This window comes from Hyaena hyaena, unplaced genomic scaffold (assembly GCF_003009895.1).
Source record: "Hyaena hyaena isolate Hyena2069 unplaced genomic scaffold, ASM300989v1 scaffold_15, whole genome shotgun sequence".
Lineage (NCBI taxonomy): Eukaryota > Metazoa > Chordata > Mammalia > Carnivora > Hyaenidae > Hyaena > Hyaena hyaena.
Genome location: NW_024080647.1, coordinates 5,188,448 through 5,210,578, shown reverse-complemented (window position 1 = coordinate 5,210,578; position 22,131 = coordinate 5,188,448). Strand labels below are relative to the sequence as shown.

At 40.1% G+C, this 22,131-nt stretch overlaps 1 protein-coding gene across 1 annotated transcript; it reads right to left on the bottom strand.

The window, feature by feature from the left end:
- Positions 1 to 5,719: 5,719 nt before the first annotated feature.
- CIAO2A (cytosolic iron-sulfur assembly component 2A) lies at positions 5,720 to 21,916 on the bottom strand. The gene is made up of 5 exons (XM_039218738.1): positions 21,658 to 21,916; positions 15,509 to 15,673; positions 9,547 to 9,596; positions 7,603 to 7,648; positions 5,720 to 6,404 (listed from the first exon to the last, which is right to left on the bottom strand). Exons 1-5 carry the CDS (start codon positions 21,779 to 21,781, stop codon positions 6,307 to 6,309), a joined length of 483 nt encoding a protein of 160 aa, XP_039074669.1. The 5' UTR covers positions 21,782 to 21,916; the 3' UTR covers positions 5,720 to 6,306.
- Between the last annotated feature and the right edge of the window lie 215 nt (positions 21,917 to 22,131).

The window sequence follows — 22,131 nt, the reverse complement described above, 5'->3', positions numbered from 1 at the left end:
ATCCTCTTAACAGCCCTATCAAATACCTCACTTTACAGATGAGGAAATTAAGGTACAGAGAGGTTAGGAAACTTGCCCAAGGTCCACAGCTATCCAAGTGGCTAAGTCCAGAATTAGAACATGGTGGCATGTTGGCCTGCCAGGGTCTATGCTCTGAACCACCCACCTCCTTTGTGAGGGGCAAAGATATGTGTGATAATAATAGTACACAGAGAGAACCTTATAGCCCATATAGCAAACTGCTACCCCTTCCCCAAGCACATCTGCCCTAAATAAGTTCACACAGAGACTGAGTTTGCCTCTACCATACAGGTAGCCTAACTTGATTAAGAGACAACTTCTGGTCCAGGCTAAATCCAGTATGTTAAAATAAAAAATTATTTGTATGGGGCACCTGGGTTGCTCAGTCAGTTGAGCGTCTGACTTTGACTCAGGTCATGATCTCACGGTTCATGGGCTCAAGCCCCACATCAGGCTCTGTGCTGACAGCTCAGAGCCTGTAACCTGTTTCGGATTCTGTGTCTCCCTCTCTCTCTTCCCCTCCCCTGCTCACACTCTCTCTTTTTCTCTCTCAAAAATAAATAAACATTTAAAAAGTTTTTAATTATTTGTAAAATATTCCATATATACAAAAAATACATAAGGAATAACATAACAAATACTCAGTACCCACCAGCAGCTTTAAAAATAGCGTTTCCAGTAATGATGTGTCAGTGAGGAGTTTATTAGTTCACTGGCTTGTTTTCTGCCATTGTATTAATGCACTAGGAGTAGCAACTGGGCTATGAATGCAAAGTGGCTTTTATAACAATCTCTTTCCTTCCTAAAAAAGTCATCCCCCAATTACAGTTAATTGTATCCTACCCAAGACATCTGCAGTTTGGGTAACAAAGCCGTTGTTTCACAGTAGAAGTGAGAAAGCTTCTTGATTATTTATTATAAGAAGGTAGTGGCTTCCTAACCAAAGCTGTGAAGTCCAAGGCTCTGAGGATGTATGGAAAGATAGGAAGCCCAAATGCTCAGGCAGCATGATTTGCAGATCAGAGTGATAAACCTTGCTTCCACTGAGTCCTCAGCAAATCCATGAAAATCTTGGAGTCACATGCAAAGTGTCATGTGAGTGCTTTTTTCAAAAAAAAAAAAAAGTAAAAGATCCATTCCTTAAAAAAAAAAAAAAAAAAAAGTAAAAGATCCATTCCTTATCTTTTATCAGATTCTCAAAAAGGCCTGAGAACTTCCAAAGAGGTCATGAATCATTCTTGCAGGCCAGGTGTCGGCAAATGGCCCTTAGGCCAGATCCTGACTAATACTGGCTTTCCTACAACCTTCAAGCTGAGAATGTTTATTTTTCTTTTTGTTTTTTTTGAGAATGGTTTTTATATTTTTAATATATTTTTTAATATTTATTATTTATTTTTGAGAGAGAGAGAGACAGAACACAAGCCAGGGAGGGGCAGAGAGAGAGGGAGACCCAGAATCTGAAGGAGGCTCCAGGCTCCAAGCTGTCAGCACAAAGCCTGATGTGGGGCTCGAACTCATGAACTGTGAGATCATGACCTGAGCCGAGTCGGACGCTTAACCCACCGAGCCACCCAGGTGCCCCTGGTTTTTATATTTTTAAATGGCTGAAAAAAATCAAAAGAATAATATTTCATGACACATAAAATTAAATGACATTCAAAGTGGTGTCCATAAAAAATGTTTTCTCGGAACACAGCCACACTCATTTGTTTACATGTTGCCATGGCTGCTTAGCCGAATAGCTACAACAGAGATACAAAGCCTAAAAATTTACTATCTGGTCACTTTCCAAAAGATTTTGTGGGACTGCCACAGATGGGACTAGATAATACACCTTGTAAATATGGGTGCCTCTACTTTTCACTTGTGTGTAGATACTGTTGTAAGTATGTACAAATTTACCTAAGTATATTATTAACGTAGTGGACATGAGTCACTGGAACCGTCTTACCACATTTAGAGAGTTCCTACAATGTGAGTCTTGCAGAGACAGAGTTGGTGTCCCGTACAGAAGGCCAGATTCTCCTTTCTCCCGCCTCCGTGCAGCCAGGGCAAGGACGTGGGACTTGGGATCAAAGACGCCACCTAGGGCTCTGAAGCTGCAGTGAATCACACAAGACGGCAGAGAGAGGGGAGATCATTCTGGCAGTAGTGGAGACACAACAGTCACATCTAACTTCTAAGAGTAGCGGGGCCAGCAGGACGGGAGTGCTGCAGCAGTGACCCAGTTCTGGTTGTGCGTCAGTGGTCTCCTCACTCAACAGTCCCTAAGGTATGATTTGTTTTGTCTTTGCTTCTAACTGTCTAGCCTCTTTGTCTATCCAGCCGAGGCAAACTCAGGCACTTAAGAGATGGGCTGTATCATTCATTGCCTGCAGCAGAGGGGTTGAAGTATGGTTAAGTATGAACTCCAAGGGGACAGAGAGTGGCCAATCTGTCCTTGTATCCTTGACACCTGATAGTGCCTGGTACTCAAGAGTGCTCACTAAACTATCTGTTGATGAGAACAGCAGTGAGTAAGTCTGTGAGTTGGTGAGAGTACACACTAGGGATCTCTGACTTCATTAGACTCCAGCCACCTGAAACTGACAAAGAACATTTCATACATCAGGGTCTCATAAGAAAGGAATATAAAAACAGCCCTATTCCTTAACCCCTATCTATGACTTCCTGGGTTTCCCAGACCATTGAGGGTACAGTGATAAGAAATGGTCAGAATTTAGGGACCTATGTGAATTTGATCCTAGCCTGTTAGTCTCAGAGCCCCTCTGATGACACCTGCCATATCTTTTAGCAGCAGATAGCCAGGAGCGCCTGGGTGGCTCTGTCAGTTAAGCATCTGACTTCAGCTCAGGTTGTGATCTCATAGTTCGTGGGTTTGAGCCCCATGTCAGGTTCTGTGCTGATATCATGGAGCATGATTGATATTCTCTGTCTCTCAAAAATAAATAAAATAAAAACATTTTTTAAAAGGCAGATAGCCAGGGTGCCTGGGTGACTCAGTCGGTTAAGCATCCGACTTCAGCTCAGGTCATGATCTCATGGTTTGTGGGTTCGAGCCCCGCATCGGGCTCTGTGCTGACAGGTAGCTCAGAGCCTGGAGGCTGTTTTAAGATTCCATATCTCCCTCTCTCTCTCTCTCTCTCTGACCCTTCCCTGACCACACTGTCTCTATCTCTCTGTCAAAAATAAATAAAACATTAAAAATTAAAAAAAAATAAAGGCAAATAGCCAATCAAAAAGCACTTGTATGCACACATGTGCACTGGCTGGGAGAACATGAAACAGGGTATATACACTAGGAACACAGCTCTTGCACTGGCCCTAGACTGCCGATTGCCATATGCAAGAGCTGTGTTCTTGCACACACAAGAACTCAGTGTTGGTGCTAAAGACCTTCTCGGGTGGATTTGTAATTTAGAACAAAGTGATTACAGTGATGACTAAAAATCAGCAACATTTCATGACTTATGGATCTGTGTATATATGCTGGGTGACAGATTTTTAATGACCTGGAAAAAAGAGAGAAGCCAATGAGACCTTTCATAGCAGATCAGGAATCCACAGTGACATTTCCACAAAGCTAGTGCTGCAATGCCACAATGTCTGTTTTTTCTGACAGTCGCACTGTTTGTAATCAAGAGAGGGAGAGAGAGAGAACATGGGGATGAAGCTGAGGCAGTGCAGAGCCTTAGCAGAAACCAAGATAGTTTCAAAGGCATGTCTATAACCAGTATGTTATAGAAGTTTTATTTTTGTCTTCCACTATCTTTTGACACTTGGTTGAGAAAACATGATCTTCCTCTGACCAACAGTGAAGATATGGGCAGACACATGATTTTTCTGTCAGATTGTCTTCCTATCAGTTTTAATCACCAACTATCACTGCATTAAAGAATCAAGTCACATCTAGGAGTGTCTAGGTGGTTCAGGCGGTTGAGCATCTGGCTCTCAGTTTCGGCTCAGGTCATAATCTCATGGTTCGGGGGATTCAGTCCCACATTGGGCTCTGTGCTGACAGTGCAGAGCCTGTCAAGAGGTTCTCTCTCTCCCTCTCTTCCTCTCCCCCGCTCTTTCTCTCATAATAAATAAATTAAAAAAAAAAAAAAGATAATCTAGTCACATCTAACAGCCAAAACTACAAACTTGGCATTAATTCTTTTGCTATGTTGAGTCTGCTTCAGGCTTTACAGCAGAGCAATGGGATGCAGTCCTCTGCTCTCTCTTCTTTCCTCCTCTTCAACTCCCCTGCTTTCTAATTATTTTACCACTGCTTTGGAGGTTGAGGGGGGAGGAGCACTACAGACAGGATGGTTCTGACTTAGCTGGTTGGCTCTGTGCTCTCGGCCTGCCTGGTGATTACAACTGGCTCTGTCTCTTGGGTTGGTACTTTCATGAGCCTACCAGAGCATCCTGCTGCACTCTTTGACCCTGGCACATGCATCTTCCCCCTTGCTGCTCACTTGCTGTCCTCTCTCCTCAGTCCCTGGGCACCAGGAAGGACATGTCCAGACCCTTTCTGTAGAGGTCTCCTTAGCTCTGCTGATGTCCTATTGGACACTGTCAAATATGAATCCACAGCACAGTCCATGAGAGATATTCATGTTCCTTGCCAGGCAGGCTCTGTCATTAAAGTCATTGGCCTTGTCTTTATTTTGCCCTCTAGATTTCCTAGGCAGGAGTCAGCCTGCTTCTGTGACCCAAACTTCAGCCCACTTCCGCCTTCTTTCTCAGGCCTGACTCAGGCACCAGTTTGCTGGATCTCCCACTGCAGGGAACACATTTCCAAACTCTCTGAGTTGTCTCCTTGGAACTACCCCCCCGCAGATAGTGGTAGATGTCACTTCCCTACCCTTCTGTCAAAACGGGGGTTGGAACTCAACACAGCAACAGCTTTATCCAAAAAATCTCTTCATTAATCGTACCAAATCCTCTCGGTCTTTAAAACTCTGTATTCTCAAAGTGGATAAGGGGTATCCAAGAGCCATGGAATAAGTTCTCTAGTTTTCCCCTTTGTATCCTCAATTAAATTTAAGGCAGAAGAGTTCCATTCTAGTAACTTGTGCATTAGTTACTTATTGCTGTACAACAAATTACCCCAAAACTTAGTGGTATAAACGATAAACATTTATTATTGCTCACAGCTTCTCTGGGTCAGGAATTTGGGTGCCTTAGCTAGACAGTTCTGGCTCAGGTCTCTTGAGGATCCAATCAAGATATGAGCTTGACTGAGGCTGGAGGACCACTTCTAACATGGCTCACTCCTATGGCTTGCAATTTGGTGCTGGTTGTTGGTGGAAGGCCTCAGTTCCTCTCTTTCTGGAATTCTCCACAGGCTGGACTGTTCTCATAACAGGGTGGCTGGATTCCCGAGGAGTGAGCAATTCAAGAAATCAAGATGAATGCAACAACCCCTATTATGATCTAGCCTTGGAAGACACACACCATCACCCCTGATTCTTGATTAGCTACACCTACTAGCTCTGATTCAATATGGAAGGCAACTCTACAGGGGCATGAACATCAGAAATGGAGGATCATTGGGGAACATCTGTGCCTTCTACACCCTGTTGCACTTCAAATGATTATTAGTCCCTAAAACAAACTGAAGAAAGTTCAAGTAAAGAAGAGACTGTAATTTCAGACTGGTTAAATCAAAACTTCTTTGAGGACTTCTTAATCTCCAAAATTATGTATGATATCTGGCCCTCTCCACGTTTCTTCCTCATCTACAAATGGGTCCCATACTCTCCTTGAAGGAAGGCAGGGCCTAGGCTTGATTTTAAGGGTTTCTCTAGTTCTCAGATTGCTGATTCTACATAATAATAACAAAACAAAGCTTTGCAAATTTCTTTTAGAGTTGACATTAATACTAAAATTTATAATTCAATAAAAACTTTCTAAAGTATGTCATTACAAGAATCATCGCTGTTTTATTTATTCTACAGAGTAATGATTTAAATGGAATCCATTTGGACACAGTAAATATTTGACATGAAAAGTAGTTGTACCAGAAGAGGCATCAGAAAAATAGCAACTCGTCTGACACATAATAATTAGAAAATATTCTTCTGTCTGATCATTTAAGTGTTACAAATCCTGAGTATATTATACACTGAACAAACTAGGTATTACATATAATTAAATCTTCCTTACAAATCATCCATTAAAAAAATGCTTTGAGGTACAAATCACCTATGTATTAAACATGAGTCTTATACATTTTACAAAGAATTTAAACAAATATATCAAACAATTAAAGTTAAGTGGCTCTTAAAACAGCTGTCAGTCAGGTTCAAGGACACACTGTTCCACGATTTCCCGTAAATTGGGGTTTTCCATTGCAGCTGCCACTCGCTCTTTGTCATTTATCTGCTTGTTGACTGAAAAATACAGACAAAAGTTAGCATAGGAACCTTGTCAATATATAGTAACAGACAAAAATTTATTTAGCCTGTTAAAACAGAATTTAACTCCTTGATAAATTAAAGCTGATTCTGGCGAATTATTCTTAAGTTCTAGAAGGGAGACTTACAGAGAAAAATACGCCCTATAATCCTACTACTCTTCCACAACTATTTTCATTTCTTTCTTTCTAGTCTTTGTCCATATACATATTTCCATGTAGAGTAAAGAGTAAATACAATTTGAAATTTGCTGTTTTTTCCCCTTTAGCCTATTTTTTTAACTACAGGGTTATTTAATACATCAAAAATTATAAGTCTTCTAAATTAATTATAAAAGCTATGCTACATTGAGCATCTTTATACATACAGCCTTCTTTCTGGAAAGATTCTTAGAAGTGGCATTATTAGATCAAGGGATCTGAATATTTTCATGGTTTGATTATTATTACCGAATTACTTCACAACATTTTTTTACCAATTATATTGTCAACAATACATGAGGTATCAGTTTGTGAAAAATATCTGGTACTATAAATAAAAACAAATAAACACACGCATAAAGCAGGAAGTAAAAAAATGTCTCCACGTTTTTGTTGTAGTTTGTAATTTCTTGATTAATAATGAGAGAGAATATTACCCCATGTTTATCTCTTAGTTCTTCTGTGAATTTTCTGTTCATCTACTAGGTCTTTTTTTTTTTTAATGAGTATGCATGGATCTTCATATAATAAAGGTATTGGTCCATATCTGTTGTCTATAATTTGCTAAAAGCACTCTCGATGTAAGAGTTCAAAAGAAATGTCCATATTTTTTTCTAGACTTTCAATTTCAAGTACATAGCTTCCTATTCTGCATTAAAGAAAAGTATCAATCCCTCCTTAGAGTTTATAAGTCAAGGTCCCTAAAGTTTGATATTCTTCAGAGATGTGCAGCTACTCGCCTAAAACAGCTAACGTCCACAGGGCCTATGTCTAGTTCATCTAGAATCCTACTGAAAAACTACTTCCTTGAAAAGTCTAGGTTTCTCCACCTCAAGGAAGAATAACTAATTCTGCACTTTTTTGCAAATGATCCCTAGATAGTTAGATGGCAGAATAATTTGGTATCCAAGATGAAGCACTATCTGAAGTTGTTGGTTTTTTTTTTTTTTAATAATGAGTCAAGATTGACTTACTGTCTTCCTCTGTTGAGTGGGTTCCTTCAGAAATATAGATTTCCAACTAGGAAGAAAATATTAAAAGCAAAACATTTAGAGCACTCTACGATAATAAGTGAAGTGCAATGCACAATGGACTCAAGAGCCTAAGGATGAAAGCCCAAATCTTCTTTCTAACATCAATGACAGATCCCTCTAAAACAAGGACTGAAATTAGTAGGATTTTAAATTTTGGTTACCTGGCGGAAGGCTTGCAGGATTATTCCTATTAATTACTTTTTAAAATGCATACACACAAATAAAAATTTACACAAATGAGATCACATTCATAGTTCACTCATGGATCTCTCTAACCTACACTCTACCTCTTCCTCTCAAATTAGTACCTAAAGTATCTAAACTTCCTCCCTACCCCAAGAAAACTATACTAATAATCTAGTGTAGTTTCTTCCACATTTTTCTTCATACCTTATAATGGAGTATAGATTTTATACACACACACACACACACACACACACACACACACCAAGGTTGGAAGTTTCTTCTTTGCTCATTTTACAGAAATGTGATAAAAAACAGTTTTCAGTATCCTCCTTTTTCTCATCCACTCTTATCTTGCTAAATGTACTCTCAAGTATAATATTGGTTAAGCTATCCCTTCTGGCCTGCTGCACTCCCTCAGATTAGCTAACCTCCAAGAACCAGAGCTTCTGAGATAAACCCGCAAAATTACTGCAAATCCCATGGTATATAAAGCATGCTATATGATAAACCCATGTCTACTCTCCAGAGAACACTGGAGTGTATCAACTAATTCTTTATATAGTTATTTCACTAGTGAGATAAATGTTTTTTAAGAGTAAAAAATATCATATTATGGTTAAAAGAGACCCTACAGATCATCTAGAATGGTCTTTTTAAAAAACAAAACACCATATAAATTCTCCTAGTGGATAACACTAACTCTTATTCCAGACAACAAAGCAACAGGTATAAAATCACCCTATACTCATTTACTTTGGTTTAAAATTATGCATAACTTACTACTCTGAAAAATGGAAAATAAAGGGGAAAAGTTTAGCATTTACCCTGCTATTCCTAAATGAACTACACCTCAGGGAAACCATTATAATTGGTTTGGTACCTTGCAGGCATAGAAGATTCTAAATTTGGGAGGTTATGGCCCTTTCTAAGTGGCTCTTACTTGGTCTTAAATTTTGCACATGAAAAGATGCTCAACATTATTAGCCACCAGAGAAATGAAAATCTAAACCATGAGTTATCACTTCTAACCCACCAGGATGGCTATAATGGAAAAGAGAGATTAGTAAGTGAAGATGTGGAGAAATCAGAACCCTTGTACTGCTGGTGGGAATGTAAAATGGTCAAGTAGCACTGGAAAACAGTCTAGCAGTTCCTCAAAAGGTTAAATATAGTTAGCAAAAGATCCAGCAATTCGCCGCCTAGGCGGAGGAAAAATGAAAACATATGCTCAAACAAATATATAACAGACAAAAAGTGGAAACAACCCAAATGTCCATCAACTAATCAACAGATAAACTATGGTATATTCATATAATGGAATAACATAAGGCAATAAAAAGGATTGAAATACTGACACATGCTACAACATAGATGAATTCTGAAAATAATATTTTAAGTGAAAAAAGACCATATGCTGTATGATTCCATTTGAATTAAACATCCAGAGTAAATAAATATATAGAGACCAAAAGAGGATCAGTGATTGCCTGGGGATGGAGGAAGGTTTAGGAAGGAAGGAAATAGGTGTGGGGTTTCTTACTGAGGTGATAAAAATGTTTTATAACTGACAGTAGTGATGGTGGCAAAACTCAGTGAACATACTAAAAACCATTAAATTGTAGACTTTAAACAGGTGAACTGTATGAAACGTGAATTAATCTCAATAAAGCGGTTATAAAACAACAAAATCTTCCTTACCTTATGTTTAAATGGTAAACACCGCTGAAGTTTTACTCTTAAGCACAGCCCTGTAGAGGGGAGGAAAAAAAGGTCCCAAATTATCTCTTCTTATTAGTTCTTGAAAAAGCAAACAGCTGTGGGTAGATATCTCCATACAGAACAGTAGCTAGAAACAGTTTTGGCTCAATGCAGTAGATGCTACCTTAGAGCCATGCACCATGCTAGCAACTTTTATATAGTCTTACATACTCCTCATAATAATCCAGTAAGCCAAATATTACCAACCCCATTCTATAAATTATGAAACTAAGATCACAATGTAACTTGCCCAATGTCACTGAGCTAGTAAAGTGGCAGTTTGGACTAAAATTCAAGATGATTGCAAAGCCTAGGTCCTTTCTACCACATCAATTTACCTTCAAGCAAAGGTCAATTCACTCTACACTTTACTGAACACTCAGACCAGATCACCCAAATTTTTAAAACCAAGTAAGAGCCACTTAGGGGCACCTGGGTGGCTCAGTTGGTTGAGCGTCTAACTTTGATCTCGCGGTTCATGAGTCCGAGCCCCATGTTGGGTTCTGTACTAACAGATCGAGCCTGGAGCCTGCTTTGGATTCCGTGTCTCCACCTCTCTGCGCCTCCCCCACTCAAGCACTGTGTCTCTTTTCAAATATATTATATAAGATATTATATTCAAATATAAGATATTAATTCAAATAGAAATTATATTCAAATATAAAAATATGTCTCTCCGGCTCTCTCTCAAATATAAATAATAAAAAAAAACATTTAAAAAAAAATAATAAAACCAAGATAGAGCCACTTAAAAAAAGGACATAAAAAAAAAAGGACATAAGAAACTTCACAACTTTGAATCCTCTATGCCACAACATACAAAGAGAAATGTTGCCCTTAAACAAGTTCCTCTGAAGTTCAGCTAGCCACCCCAATGCCAAGTCAGTTTAATGATTTTTTTTTTCCCAGTTGAGACTTTTAAGAGAAATTAAAACTGGGCTTGGAACAGATTCTCGGTGCCCATGCTCTATTTCTCTCCTACCTCAAAATAAGGAATGAATTTTTAACTAAATCAACATCCCTAGACACAGATGATAAATTGAATCCTTCTTATGCAAGAAAGTGTTTCTGAGTGCTTCGAGTCTAGAACACAGTAATTCCATAAGACATATCCAAGAACTTTAAACACAATATACCAATTATTTAAGGGGTTCTTCCTTCAGACAATCTCCTTAAAGCCTATCTGGAGAGCTCTTCCCCTCCCTCTGCCCCCCACACTGTCTCTTAATCTGTTACCTGTATACCATCTGAACATCCTCATGTGTTCTACTCACCGTTGGTAGGTGTTTTACCCATACAGTAAATAACTGTTCCCCCAATTCACAAAGCACTTTCCTGAGCGTCAGTATCCTCAAGAGAAGCAGAACAGCATTACTGAGATAGATACTTTGGGTTCAAAAGTGGCTCCACCACATACTAGCTATGTGACCCTGGGCAAGTTACTTAATTCTTCTGAACTTCAGTTTCCTTATCTGTAAAATATGTATTAGAATAGTACCCTGCTGGGGCGCCTGGGTGGCTTAGTCGGTTAAGCGTCTGACTTTCACTCAGGTCATGATCTCGCGGTTCGTGGGTTCGAGCCCTGCGTCAGGCTCTGTGCTGACTGCCAGCTCGGAGCCTGGAGCCTGTTTCAGTCTGTGACTCCCTCTCTCTCTGACACTCCCCTGCTCACGCTCTCTCTCTCTCCTAGAAATAAATAAAAATATTAAAAAAAAAAAAAAAAGAATAGTACCCTGCTATATAGGATTGTTGTAAGTAGTAAACAGTTATGCAATGTGCCTAAAATAGTACTTGGTACATAAAAAGTATCTAATAAATATTAGCTATTACTATTGTACCATTTTCATTTTACAGCCAGGAGCCAACTCTGGGGCTCCAACCCACAAACCGTGAGATCATGACCTGAACCAAAGTTGGATGTTTAACTGACTGAGCCATCAAGGTGCCCCAAGAGTAAAAACTTTTTAATAAAGATTTCTTAATATGAACCGAGAGGCTTAGAAATACTTTTATGACCCAATAATTCCAATTAAAGGAATTTATCCTGAGGCAATAACTAGAGATATATAAAAATATTTACATATTAAGTTGTTCATCATAATATTATTTATAATTGTAAAAGCCAAAAAGTGGTCTAAATGGCATAAAACTTATGATATACTGATGTGATTAGCACAAACCTACAGGGCTATATAATTAAAAACTAATATTTAATGATGAATAAAAAACTGCCTATGCTTATCTATTTCATGCTTTCTATTACCTAACCCTTGTAATTCTGTTATTATCTGCTATTCTTATTATCTCTACTTTACAGATAAGGAAACTGAAGCTCAGAAAGGTTAATAAGTAACTTGCCTAAGGTCACAAAATGGCAGACCTGACAGAGCTGGAATTTTCACCCCGAGCACACATTCTTTTATGACAGCTGGTTTTTATTTTCTTCTTTATGCTTTTGCAGGATTTCCAAATTATTGCCAAGAAACATTACTTTTATAATTTAAAAAACACAAAGTAAACATTACTTTTTGAAAAATCAATTTGCTAAAGGCTCTTAAAGTAACAGATCCTCTGTTCAAGAACTTTGTTCAAGACTGAACTGCAATCTCTATCAAAAGAACACCAGCATTCTTCACAGAGCTAAAACAAACAATCCTAAAATTTGTATGGAACCAGAAAAGACCCCGAATAGCCACAGCAACCTTGAAAAAGAAAACTAAAGCTGTAGGCATCACACTCCCAGACTTCAAGATGTATTAGAAAGCTGTAATCATCAAGACAGTTTGGTACTGGCACAAAAACAGATACTCAGATCAATGGAACAGAAAGAGAACCCAGAAATGGATACACAAATGTATGGCCAACTAATTTTTGACAAAGCAGGAAAGAATATGCAATGGAATAAAGACACTCTCTTCAGCAAATGGTGCTGGGAAAACTGGACACCGACATGCATTAAAATGAACCTGGACCACTTTCTTACACCATACACAAAAATAAACTCAAAGTAGATGGAAGACCTAAATGTAAGAAAGGAAGCCACAAAAATCCTACAGGAGAAAGCAGGCAAAAACCTCTTTGGAACCTCAGCCACAGCACCTTCTTACTCAACACATCTCCAGAGGCAAGGGAAACAAAAGCAAAAATGAATTATTGGGACCTCATCAAAATAAAAAGCATCTGCACAGCGAAGGAAACAATCAGCAAAACTAAAAGGCAACCGATGGAATGGGAGAAGATATTTGCAATCAACTTATGAGATAAAGGGTTAGTACCCAAAATCTATAGAGAACTTATCAAACTCAACACCCAAATAACAAATAATCCAGTGAAGAAATGGGCACAGGACGTGAATAGACACTTCTCCAGAGAGGACATCCAGATGGCCAAGTGACAAATGAAAAGATGTTCAACATCATTCATCATCAGGGAAATACAAATTAAAACCACAATGAGATACTACCTCACACCTGTCAGAATAGCTAACATTAACAACTCAGGCAACAACAGATGTTGGCGCAGATGCTGAGAAAGAGAATCTCTTTTCCACTGCTGGTGGGAATGCAAACTGGTACAGCCACTCAGGAAAACAGTATGGAGTTTCCTCAAAAAATTAAAAACAGAACCATCCTATGACCCAGTAACTGCACTACTAGGTATCTATCCAAGGGATACAGGTGTGCTGTTTCAAAGGGGCATATATGTTTATAGCAGCACTACCGACAATAGCCAAAGTATGGAAAGAACCCAAATGTCCATGGATGGATGAATGGATAAAGAAAATGTGGTGTATATATATATATACACAATGGAGTATTACTTGGCAATTAAAAGAATGAAATGTTGCCAGTTGCAACTACCTGGATAGAACCAGATGGTATTATGCTAAGCGAAATTAGTCAGTCAGAGAAAGACAAGTATCATATGGCTTCTCATATGAGGAATTTAGGATACAAAACAGATGAACATAAGAGAAGGGAAGCAAAAATATTATAAAAACAGGAAGGGAGACAAAACATAAGAGACTCTTCAATACAGAGAACAAACAGAGGGTTGCTGGAGGGGTTGTGGGGGGGGAATGGACTAAATGGGTAAGGGGCATTAAGGAATCTACTCCTGAAATCATTGTTCCACCACATGCTAACTAACTTGGATGTAAATTAAAAAATTAATTAATTAAAATTTAAAAAAGAACTCTTATACCAAAATATTTTAAGACACTCCCTTCACATCAAGAAAGCAGCAGCACTTCTGGTATCTGGTGATTCAGAAACTGTCTAATGACAAAAAAAAAGTATGTATTCAAAAACGCTTTTTCCAGGGTGCCTGGCTGGCTCAGTCAGCAGAGCATGGGACTCTTGATCTCGAGATGTGAGCTCCAGCCCCACATTAGGTTCAGAGATTACTTAAAAATAAAATCTTTACAAACAAACACTAAAACCACTTTTTCTAATCGAATATTAATAGCCGTAATATTATCTATGGATTCACAAACCCTCCAGTCCCTCAAGATGTAGCCCATATGCTAGATAGAAATCGCTAATAGGGACCCCAGATTAACAAGTGAGAAAAGAAAAAACAGAAATCACAAGAATGGAAGCAATAATAAAATGCTTACTTTTCAATCTTTTTTATAAACTTATCTATTTTAAAATAGATAATATATTCCCATAGCTCACAAACTTAAAAATATAAAAAGGTATATATAGTAAAGTGTCCCTCCCATCCTGTCTCCAACCTGCTCAGTTCCTACCAACACGACTACCCACCCCCCATCACAGCTTCATTTCTTATGTATTCTTCATGCAGAGGCCATCAAATACAAATGTCGATTTTTGCCTTTTTTTACACAATGTAGCAATATTACACTTGCTTTTATTTCTTAACACTATGTAATAAAGATCTTTCCATATCAGTACATGGAGAGCTTCTTCATTCTTTTTAATAGCTACGTGGTATTCCATTGTTTAAATATATACTAGCATTGATTAAACAATCCCCTACTTATGAACATTTGGTTTGAAATATATTTCATTTATCTTCTTTTTTTTAATTAAATTTTTTTAATGTTTATTTATTTCTGAGAGAGAGAGAGAGAGAATGTGAGCTGGGGAAGAGGCAGAGAGATAGAAACACAGAATCTGAAGCAGGCTCCAGGCTCTGAGCTATCAGCACAGAGCCCGATGTGGGGCTTGAACCCACAAGCCATGAGATCATAATCTGAGCCAAAGTCAGACACCCAACTGAGCCACCCAGGCACCCCTCCTTTATCTTCTTTATAGCAAAGTATATATTCAAAGATACCTCTTATATATCTTACTGTTAACTATTCCAAAATACTGGGAATGCAGACAGACTCTCAAATAGAAAACAGCCTTCAAAATAACCCCCCAAATAAAAAAAGTAAAAACAAACAAACAACAACAACAATAAAAAAACACCTCTCCCAATAGGACTTCTGTCCATACTTCAGAAGCCAACAGAGCAGCTAGAGAAGAGGGTGATGGCAGCAGTGCTAGTCTGACAGCACCCACTTCGATCTCCGGAACTGAGGAGAGGACTAGCTCACATCCACTCTCTAGTCATTGCCGGTATATATACTAAAGACAAGCAGCATGGTGTAACTAAAGAAGGTATCACATTAGGAGTCAGGAGACCTGGGTTTGAGCCTCAGTCTCATAATCCTGGCTACATGATTCTGAGCAAGTCACTTAGACTCTTGGAGTCTTAGGTTCCTCAACTGAGAAATTCTCTCATAGCCTAATTGTGAAGGCTACAGAAGATATACATCTGAAAATACTCTGGGAACTATAAAGTGTGATACATGATGCTAATTGTTATTTTGGGCCACTATCAGTAAAATAACTTAGAATTAAAAATATATTTACATATAAAGCCTTACCGATAAGGGTTGCCAAAGAGCAGTGAGGTACTGTTGGCGTGAACCTGATAATAACCAAATAGTCTTCTTCGTTTATCTCCTCAACCTCCACACTACTTTCCGTTACCACTTCCAGTTCTTCTAAGGTATTGGGCTTCTCTGGATCCCGGATGGTCCGAATCAAATCTGTAGAATCATCAGAGACAAGGTATCTTGTTCAAATATGATTATTCTAGGGGCACCTGGGTGGCTCAGTCAGTTGAGCATCTGACTTTGGCTCAGGTCATGATCTCACAGTTCCTGAGAACTGCGTCAGCACAGAGCCTGCTTTGGATCCTCTGTCTCCCTCTGGTCCTCCCCTGCCTGTGCTCTCTCTCTCAAAAATAAATAAACATTTGGGGTGCCTGGGTGGCTCAGCTGGTTAAGCATCTGACTTCAGCTCAGGTCATGATCTCGCAGTTTGCGGGTTTGAGCGTCGCAGCAGGCTCTGTGCTGGCAGCTCAGAGCCTGGAGCCTGCTCCGGATTCTGTGTCTCCCTCTCTCTCTGACCTTCCCCTTCTCACACTGTCTCTCTCTCTCAGAAATAAGTGAAACATTAAAAAATTTTTAACAAAAAAAAAAAAATAATTAAAAAAACAAAAACCAGAAAGGCCCATGAATATTCTAAATAAGGGTGACTTTGCCAGTCCTAATCCAAACACTGCTTTTTTTTTTTTCACTGCTTTCTTCTTTTAACCAAATATCACAGTAACTCCCCAGATTTCTGACAAAAATTTTCACCACCAATTTCCTTTTGAGAAAACGGTTTTCTTGGATTATCAGATCATACCCCATTTCTTGGATCTAACATTGCTGAGAGAATATAAGTATGAGGAAAGTGTCATAGAAGCTCAAGGGGAAGAAATAACTTTTACCTTGGGAGAATGTGGTATTGGGATTTATGAAAGCAGAATCTGAATCAAGCCTTTAAATATGGGTGACATTTCAATATCTGACATTTAAGGTGAAGGAACTAAAGGATCAGAAGTTTAGGGGTGCCTGGTTGGCTCAGTTGCTAATGCATGAGACTCTTGATCTTGGGGTTGTGAGTTTGCTCCCCATGTTGAGTGTAGATTACTTTAAAATATATTTTTAGGGGCGCCTGGGTGGCTTAGTCGGTTAAGCGTCTGACTTTCGCTTAGGTCATGATCTCACAGTTCATGGGTTTGAGCCCCGCGTCGGGCTCTGTGCTGACTGCCAGCTCAGAGCCTGGAGCCTGTTTCAGTCTGTGACTCCCTCTCTCTCTGACCCTCCCCTGCTCACGCTGTCTCTCTCTCTCTCCTAGAAATAAATAAAAATATAAAAAAAAATATATTTTTTGGGGCGCCTGGGTGGCTTAGTCGGTTAAGCGTCTGACTTTCGCTTAGGTCATGATCTCTCTGTTCTTGGGTTTGAGCCCCGCGTCGGGCTCTGTGCTGACTGCCAGCTCAGAGCCTGGAGCCTGTTTCAGTCTGTGACTCCCTCTCTCTCTGACCCTCCCCTGTTCACGCTGTCTCTCTCTCTCCTAGAAATAAATAAAACATTTAAAAAAAAAAATAAAATAAAAAAAAATAAAAAAATATATATTTTTTTAATTAAAAAAAAAAAAAGGTTAGTCTGCCCAGAACCCAGCAGAAGTGAGGATATACGAGGTTAAGCCAGACCATCAAGGATCTTTTAGTCAGACACAGGCAATAGGGAATCAAGAGGTTCTGAACAAGGAGTTAACATGGACAGTACTACATTGTCAGCTGGTAATTCACCTACTAGCTGGCAGACTCAGAATTAAGAGTAGGGCCCAGGTATACCAGCTGAAAATTCTGGGCCCAAAACAGGCACATGACAATAGTAATGAAAAGGAGAGGACAGATGGAGAAGTCATTTCAGAGGCAGAATCAACAGAATTTGACAATTGTTTGGATGTAGAAGACAAGGAAAGGGAAAAAGGAAGATGAGTCAGGTTTTAAGTCTGTCTGGGAGAATACTGATAGAATGAAAAAAAAAACAAACTGGAGAACACAGGAAGAAAGTTGGGTGGGGGCAGGGGCAACTGGGTTCAATTTTACATATAATGATTTTGAAGTGCTTAGCGGGCACTGGAACATTCCGGCAATCACTGAATGGCGACGTAACGCTTAAGCGAGCTAAACAGACACATAAAAAGATGCTGAGGGTGCTGCGTGGCTCAGTCAGTTAAGTGGCGGACTCAGTTTTGGCTCAGGTCAATGATCTCACAGTTCATGTGTTTGAGCCCCAATCAGGCTTCACGCGGATAGTGCAGAGCCTTGTTGGGATTCTCCCTCTCTCCATCTCTCTCTGACCCTGCCCATCCCCCTCTCTAAATAAATAAGTTAAAAAAAAAAAAACAGCTCAACAGCACTTATTAGGGAAATGCAAATCAAAGCTACAATGATTTATAGATTTTAGATATTACCTCATACCTGTCAGAATGGCTAAAATCAACAACACAAGAAACAAGTGTTGACAAGGATGTGGAGAAAAAGGAAACCCTGGGCACTGCCGGTGGGAACGCAAACTGGCGCAGCCACTCTGGAAAACAGTATGGAGGTTCCCCAAAAAATTAAAAATAGAACTACCTTACAATCCAGTAATCATACTACTGGGTATGTACCCAAAACATACAAAAACACTAATTCAAAGGGATACATGCATCCTGATATTTACTGCAGCATTATTTACAACAAACTATGGAAGCAGCCTAAGCGCATCCTCTGATAGGTGAATAAAGAAGATGTGAGACAGACTGAGAGACTGCATTATACATATAATGGAAAATTATTCAGCCATAAAAAATAATGAAATCTTGCCATTTGCAAGGACATGGATGGAGGTAGAGAGTATAATGCTAAGCTAAATAAGTCAGTCAGAGAAAGACAAATATCTATGATTTCACTTTTATGTAGAACTTAAGAAACAAAACAACCAAACAAAGGGGGAAAAAAGACAAACCAAGGAACAGACTTTTAATTACAGAGAACTGATGGTTACCAGAGGGGAAGTAGGTAGGTGGTGGGTGAAACAGGTAAAGGGGATTACACTTATGAGGAGCACTGAGTAATGTATAGAAATGTTGAGTCACTATATTGTTCACCTGAAACTAATGTAACACTATGTCAACTATACTGGAATTAAAATAAAAAACCTAATTTTAAAAAAAGGAGAGAGCACCAAAGCTACAGTGGTTGTTGAACCCATGGACTCACAAAGACGGAGTTTAACAGTAATTTTCAAGCTTGGCTGAACAATGGAATCATCAGGATTGCTTTAAAAACAAAACAAAAACTGATGTCGAAGCCCTTCACCTCAAGATCCTGATTTAACTGATTTGCAGCATGGCCTGGGCATGGAGGCTTTTAAAAATTTCCTCAGATTCTTCTTCCATTCTCAAATGGAAGGGTCAATTTGAGAACCACTAATGTGAAGGGAGAGACCCACGAATAGATCTGTGGGAAGCACCCAGTTTAGGGATCAGAAGGAGAAATAAAACCAAGAAGCAGAGATGGAAAGCAGGGTGGTTAACAACATTAAATGCTGCAGAAAAATTCAGATGGATGAGAGTTGAAACAGGTCTTTGGATCTATCACTCAGGAGATCACCTGTAAGAAAGCAGTTTCAGTAGAGGGATGAAGGCAGAAGCCAGCTTGCAAAAGGGGAACTGAGTGGGAACTGAAAATGTAGCCCAAAGGCTTCAGCAGGGAAGGGAAGGGAAAGGAAAAGAATCAAGGAACAATCACAAACGTAAGGGAAACTTGAGTGGTTTATAGCCCAAGGGGAAGGATCAAATAGAGGAAAAGAGACTGAAAAAGGAAGTGGGGGGGACGACTGGCAAAACAAGCAGAAGGGAATGAGACCATGAATGTGGAGCCTGGGTTGGCCTTGGAGAGGACAAGATTTCCTTCCTACTCTGAGGTTGTAGAAAAAGATGGAAAAGGATAATGAGAGAAATAGGTAGAAAGGAGAGCAGAGGAGTTCACATAGGATGGGATAATATTCTCAAGCCTGAGCTTTTGTTGTATTATTTATAGCACCCTTGTAATCAGAAATGCTACTGGGAAAACCAAATCAATCAAATTGCACCTTCTCCTCCCCAGCAACTCCTGGGCTTATCATTTGATTATCCACAGAATTTCAATATGGAGGCAGGAGGCTCTGTCATCGTGGGGATCAGGCAAACACCACTTTTTAGAAAAAAATTTGCTTCTCCTCATCCTAGGCATATTCCCTGTAAGGCTCATTGATATAAGCCACATTATATTCTTTATATGCTACTTAAGCCTGAAATGAAATCAAACCCTGCATTAAACTTCTCTGGTTTTCTACTGATTTGAGAGCTCTGGATTTATTTCTTTAGAAAGAAAGTAATGTTGCTCTTCTCCCCTGATACATTACTCCCCTGATAAAAATTCTTCTATGGTTCTGCACTGATATGCTTTATTTACATTTAAACCTTCAGTATCCAATTCCAACCTGGGATCTAAAACAATTTTTTAACTGTGTATTTATTTTGAGACAGAAAAAGAGAGATGGCACAAGCAGGGTAGGGGTAGCCTCAGAGGGAGAGAGAGAATCTCAAGCAGGCTACAAGCTATCAACCGGATAGGAGGCTCCATGCCACGAACCGTGAGGTCATGACCTGAGATGAAATCAAGAGTCAGACGCTTAACGGACTGAGTCACCCAGGAGCCTCTAAAACAATTTTTGATAGCGCTTCCACCTTTAACCACAAACTCGTATCTAACCTGCAGCCCTGCCTATCTGCCATTCCCTAACATGTTATTTTCTCACCTCCATACTTTTGCTCCTTTTTCTCTTAGTATGCCTTCTACCTGCCATATATCCAGAACCTACTTCTACTTCAATGCCTAACTCAAGTGACTCCTCCTTAAACTCTTTCCAGATTCCCCAATCAGAGATTAGGATCTCTCCCTCCTCTGAATGTCTGTGGTCTATTGGTTTGTATTGCATATAATTAAGTCTATTTTTGCATATATAGGTCTCCTTCCTCAATATAAACGAGGACAAGAATCATCTCTCTTCCAAAGCTGTATATCCCCAAGTAACATTCTGTCCTGAGATGCTGTAGACAGAAGTCTAATAGGACAGGAATGTGTCCATTTTGTGGGGATCATTCCTCTTAGAATAATCATTCAGCTGGGGTTAAATCCTGCCTCTAGTAAGAGAGGGGTAAATTAGATTGGCTCCAAAGATCTTTTCCAATTCTGACCTCCTTCTACTGGCCCATAATCCTTGCCCACATTTTATTTGTATTCTCATGGTTAAATCTTTAACCCTGTCAGCCGGAATCTCTAAACGTTAGTTAGTGCCAGTCTTTTTAGTTTTCAAAAACAATAGTACACAAGTCCAAAAACAAGTGGTCATAAAGCAATTGTGAAATGGTGTAATGTGTGCAGTCTGAAATCAGAAGATATGGGCTTTAGTTTTTTGCCGTTGCTTTACTGGCAGTGTGACCTTCGGGTAGTTGTTTAACCATTCTAAGCCTTTGTTTTCTCATCTGTATAAAGAATATGGTCCGGGGGGGGGGGGGGGAAGGGTTTAAAAAATACACGTGACTATATGTGTGTTTCTGTGTATTCGTATTTTGCACTCCAGCCTGGGCTGTGATAAGAAACTCTTAAGTTCGAGGCCCAGGTGTACGGGGAACCAGTCTTGTTCTCTTCTCTCAGAGGATCTCTGCATTTTCGTTTGCAAAGGAGAGAGGCCGTGACCTTGGGCCAGTCCCCAACCCGTTAGTCACCCAGCAGTGCTCTCGGTGGTGGCAGGAGGAGGAATGCGTACCCAGAGGTTAGGGAACGCAAGGAAGGAGACAAGTAGGGCAGTCAAGCCAGCGTTTCTTCTAACCAAACACCCTAGACTCCTGCTCTGCCTAGAAGTATTGAGAAGGCCACCGGGGCATGAGAGGGAAATGAAGCGTTTAAGACCTCCAGGCTCGGCTTAGCCCCAGGTTCAGGAAGAGCCCCGGTCCTAGAAAGACCCACATTCCTCCGTGACTCAGGACTCCAGAGAAAAGGCCGGAAAAAACCGGAGTCTCCACCCCCAGCCCTCAGGTGAAGCCCCGATTACCCCGGTCTCCACGTACAACGGCACACGCTGCCCTGGGTAAAATTAATTACCATAAACCTCTAGCGCTTTTTCTTCCATGATCCGGGGCTGCCGGGCAGCTCCCCGCTCAAAGAGGCGGGAGAGCCACAGGACTCTGCTCAGCGTCCAGGAGAGCAGCCCGGACACCCGCTCCATGCTCACGCTCCGCCATCCCTGGCGATTGTCCCACCCGAGCCACCGTCTCTCAGCAGAGGTCCTCGCGATTTATCAACTTCCTGGTCTTCAAACAGGTCGAGACAAGCTTAAAGCTCCAGCGGAGCAGAAAATAGGCGGGACCCGACGGAGTAGCGCGGAGGACCTAGGGAAGGGCCCCGCAAAGACTACAAGCCCCAGCATGCTTTGCTTGCTTCGGCGGGACAGGAGAAAAAAATTCCTCCCAGCACGCGATGCGCATTGCGTGCTGGGACGTATGGGACGTTTTCTTCGGAAGACAGAGAGCTATCTTCTGGGATTTGTAGTCTCAGATGGGGAAAGGGGGTGTAAGT

What these genes read in the sequence shown, in the direction of transcription:
- CIAO2A (XM_039218738.1), bottom strand. Translation starts at nt 21,781, where the DNA reads ATGGAGCGGGTGTCCGGGCTGCTCTCCTGGACGCTGAGCAGAGTCCTG. An exon ending in AAAAGCGCTAGAGGTTTATG is followed by an intron (nt 15,674 to 21,657) that starts GTAATTAATTTT and finishes ATGATTCTACAG; the next exon opens with ATTTGATTCGGACCATCCGG. An exon ending in GTTTACCATTTAAACATAAG is followed by an intron (nt 7,649 to 9,546) that starts GTAAGGAAGATT and finishes TTTTCTTCCTAG; the next exon opens with TTGGAAATCTATATTTCTGA.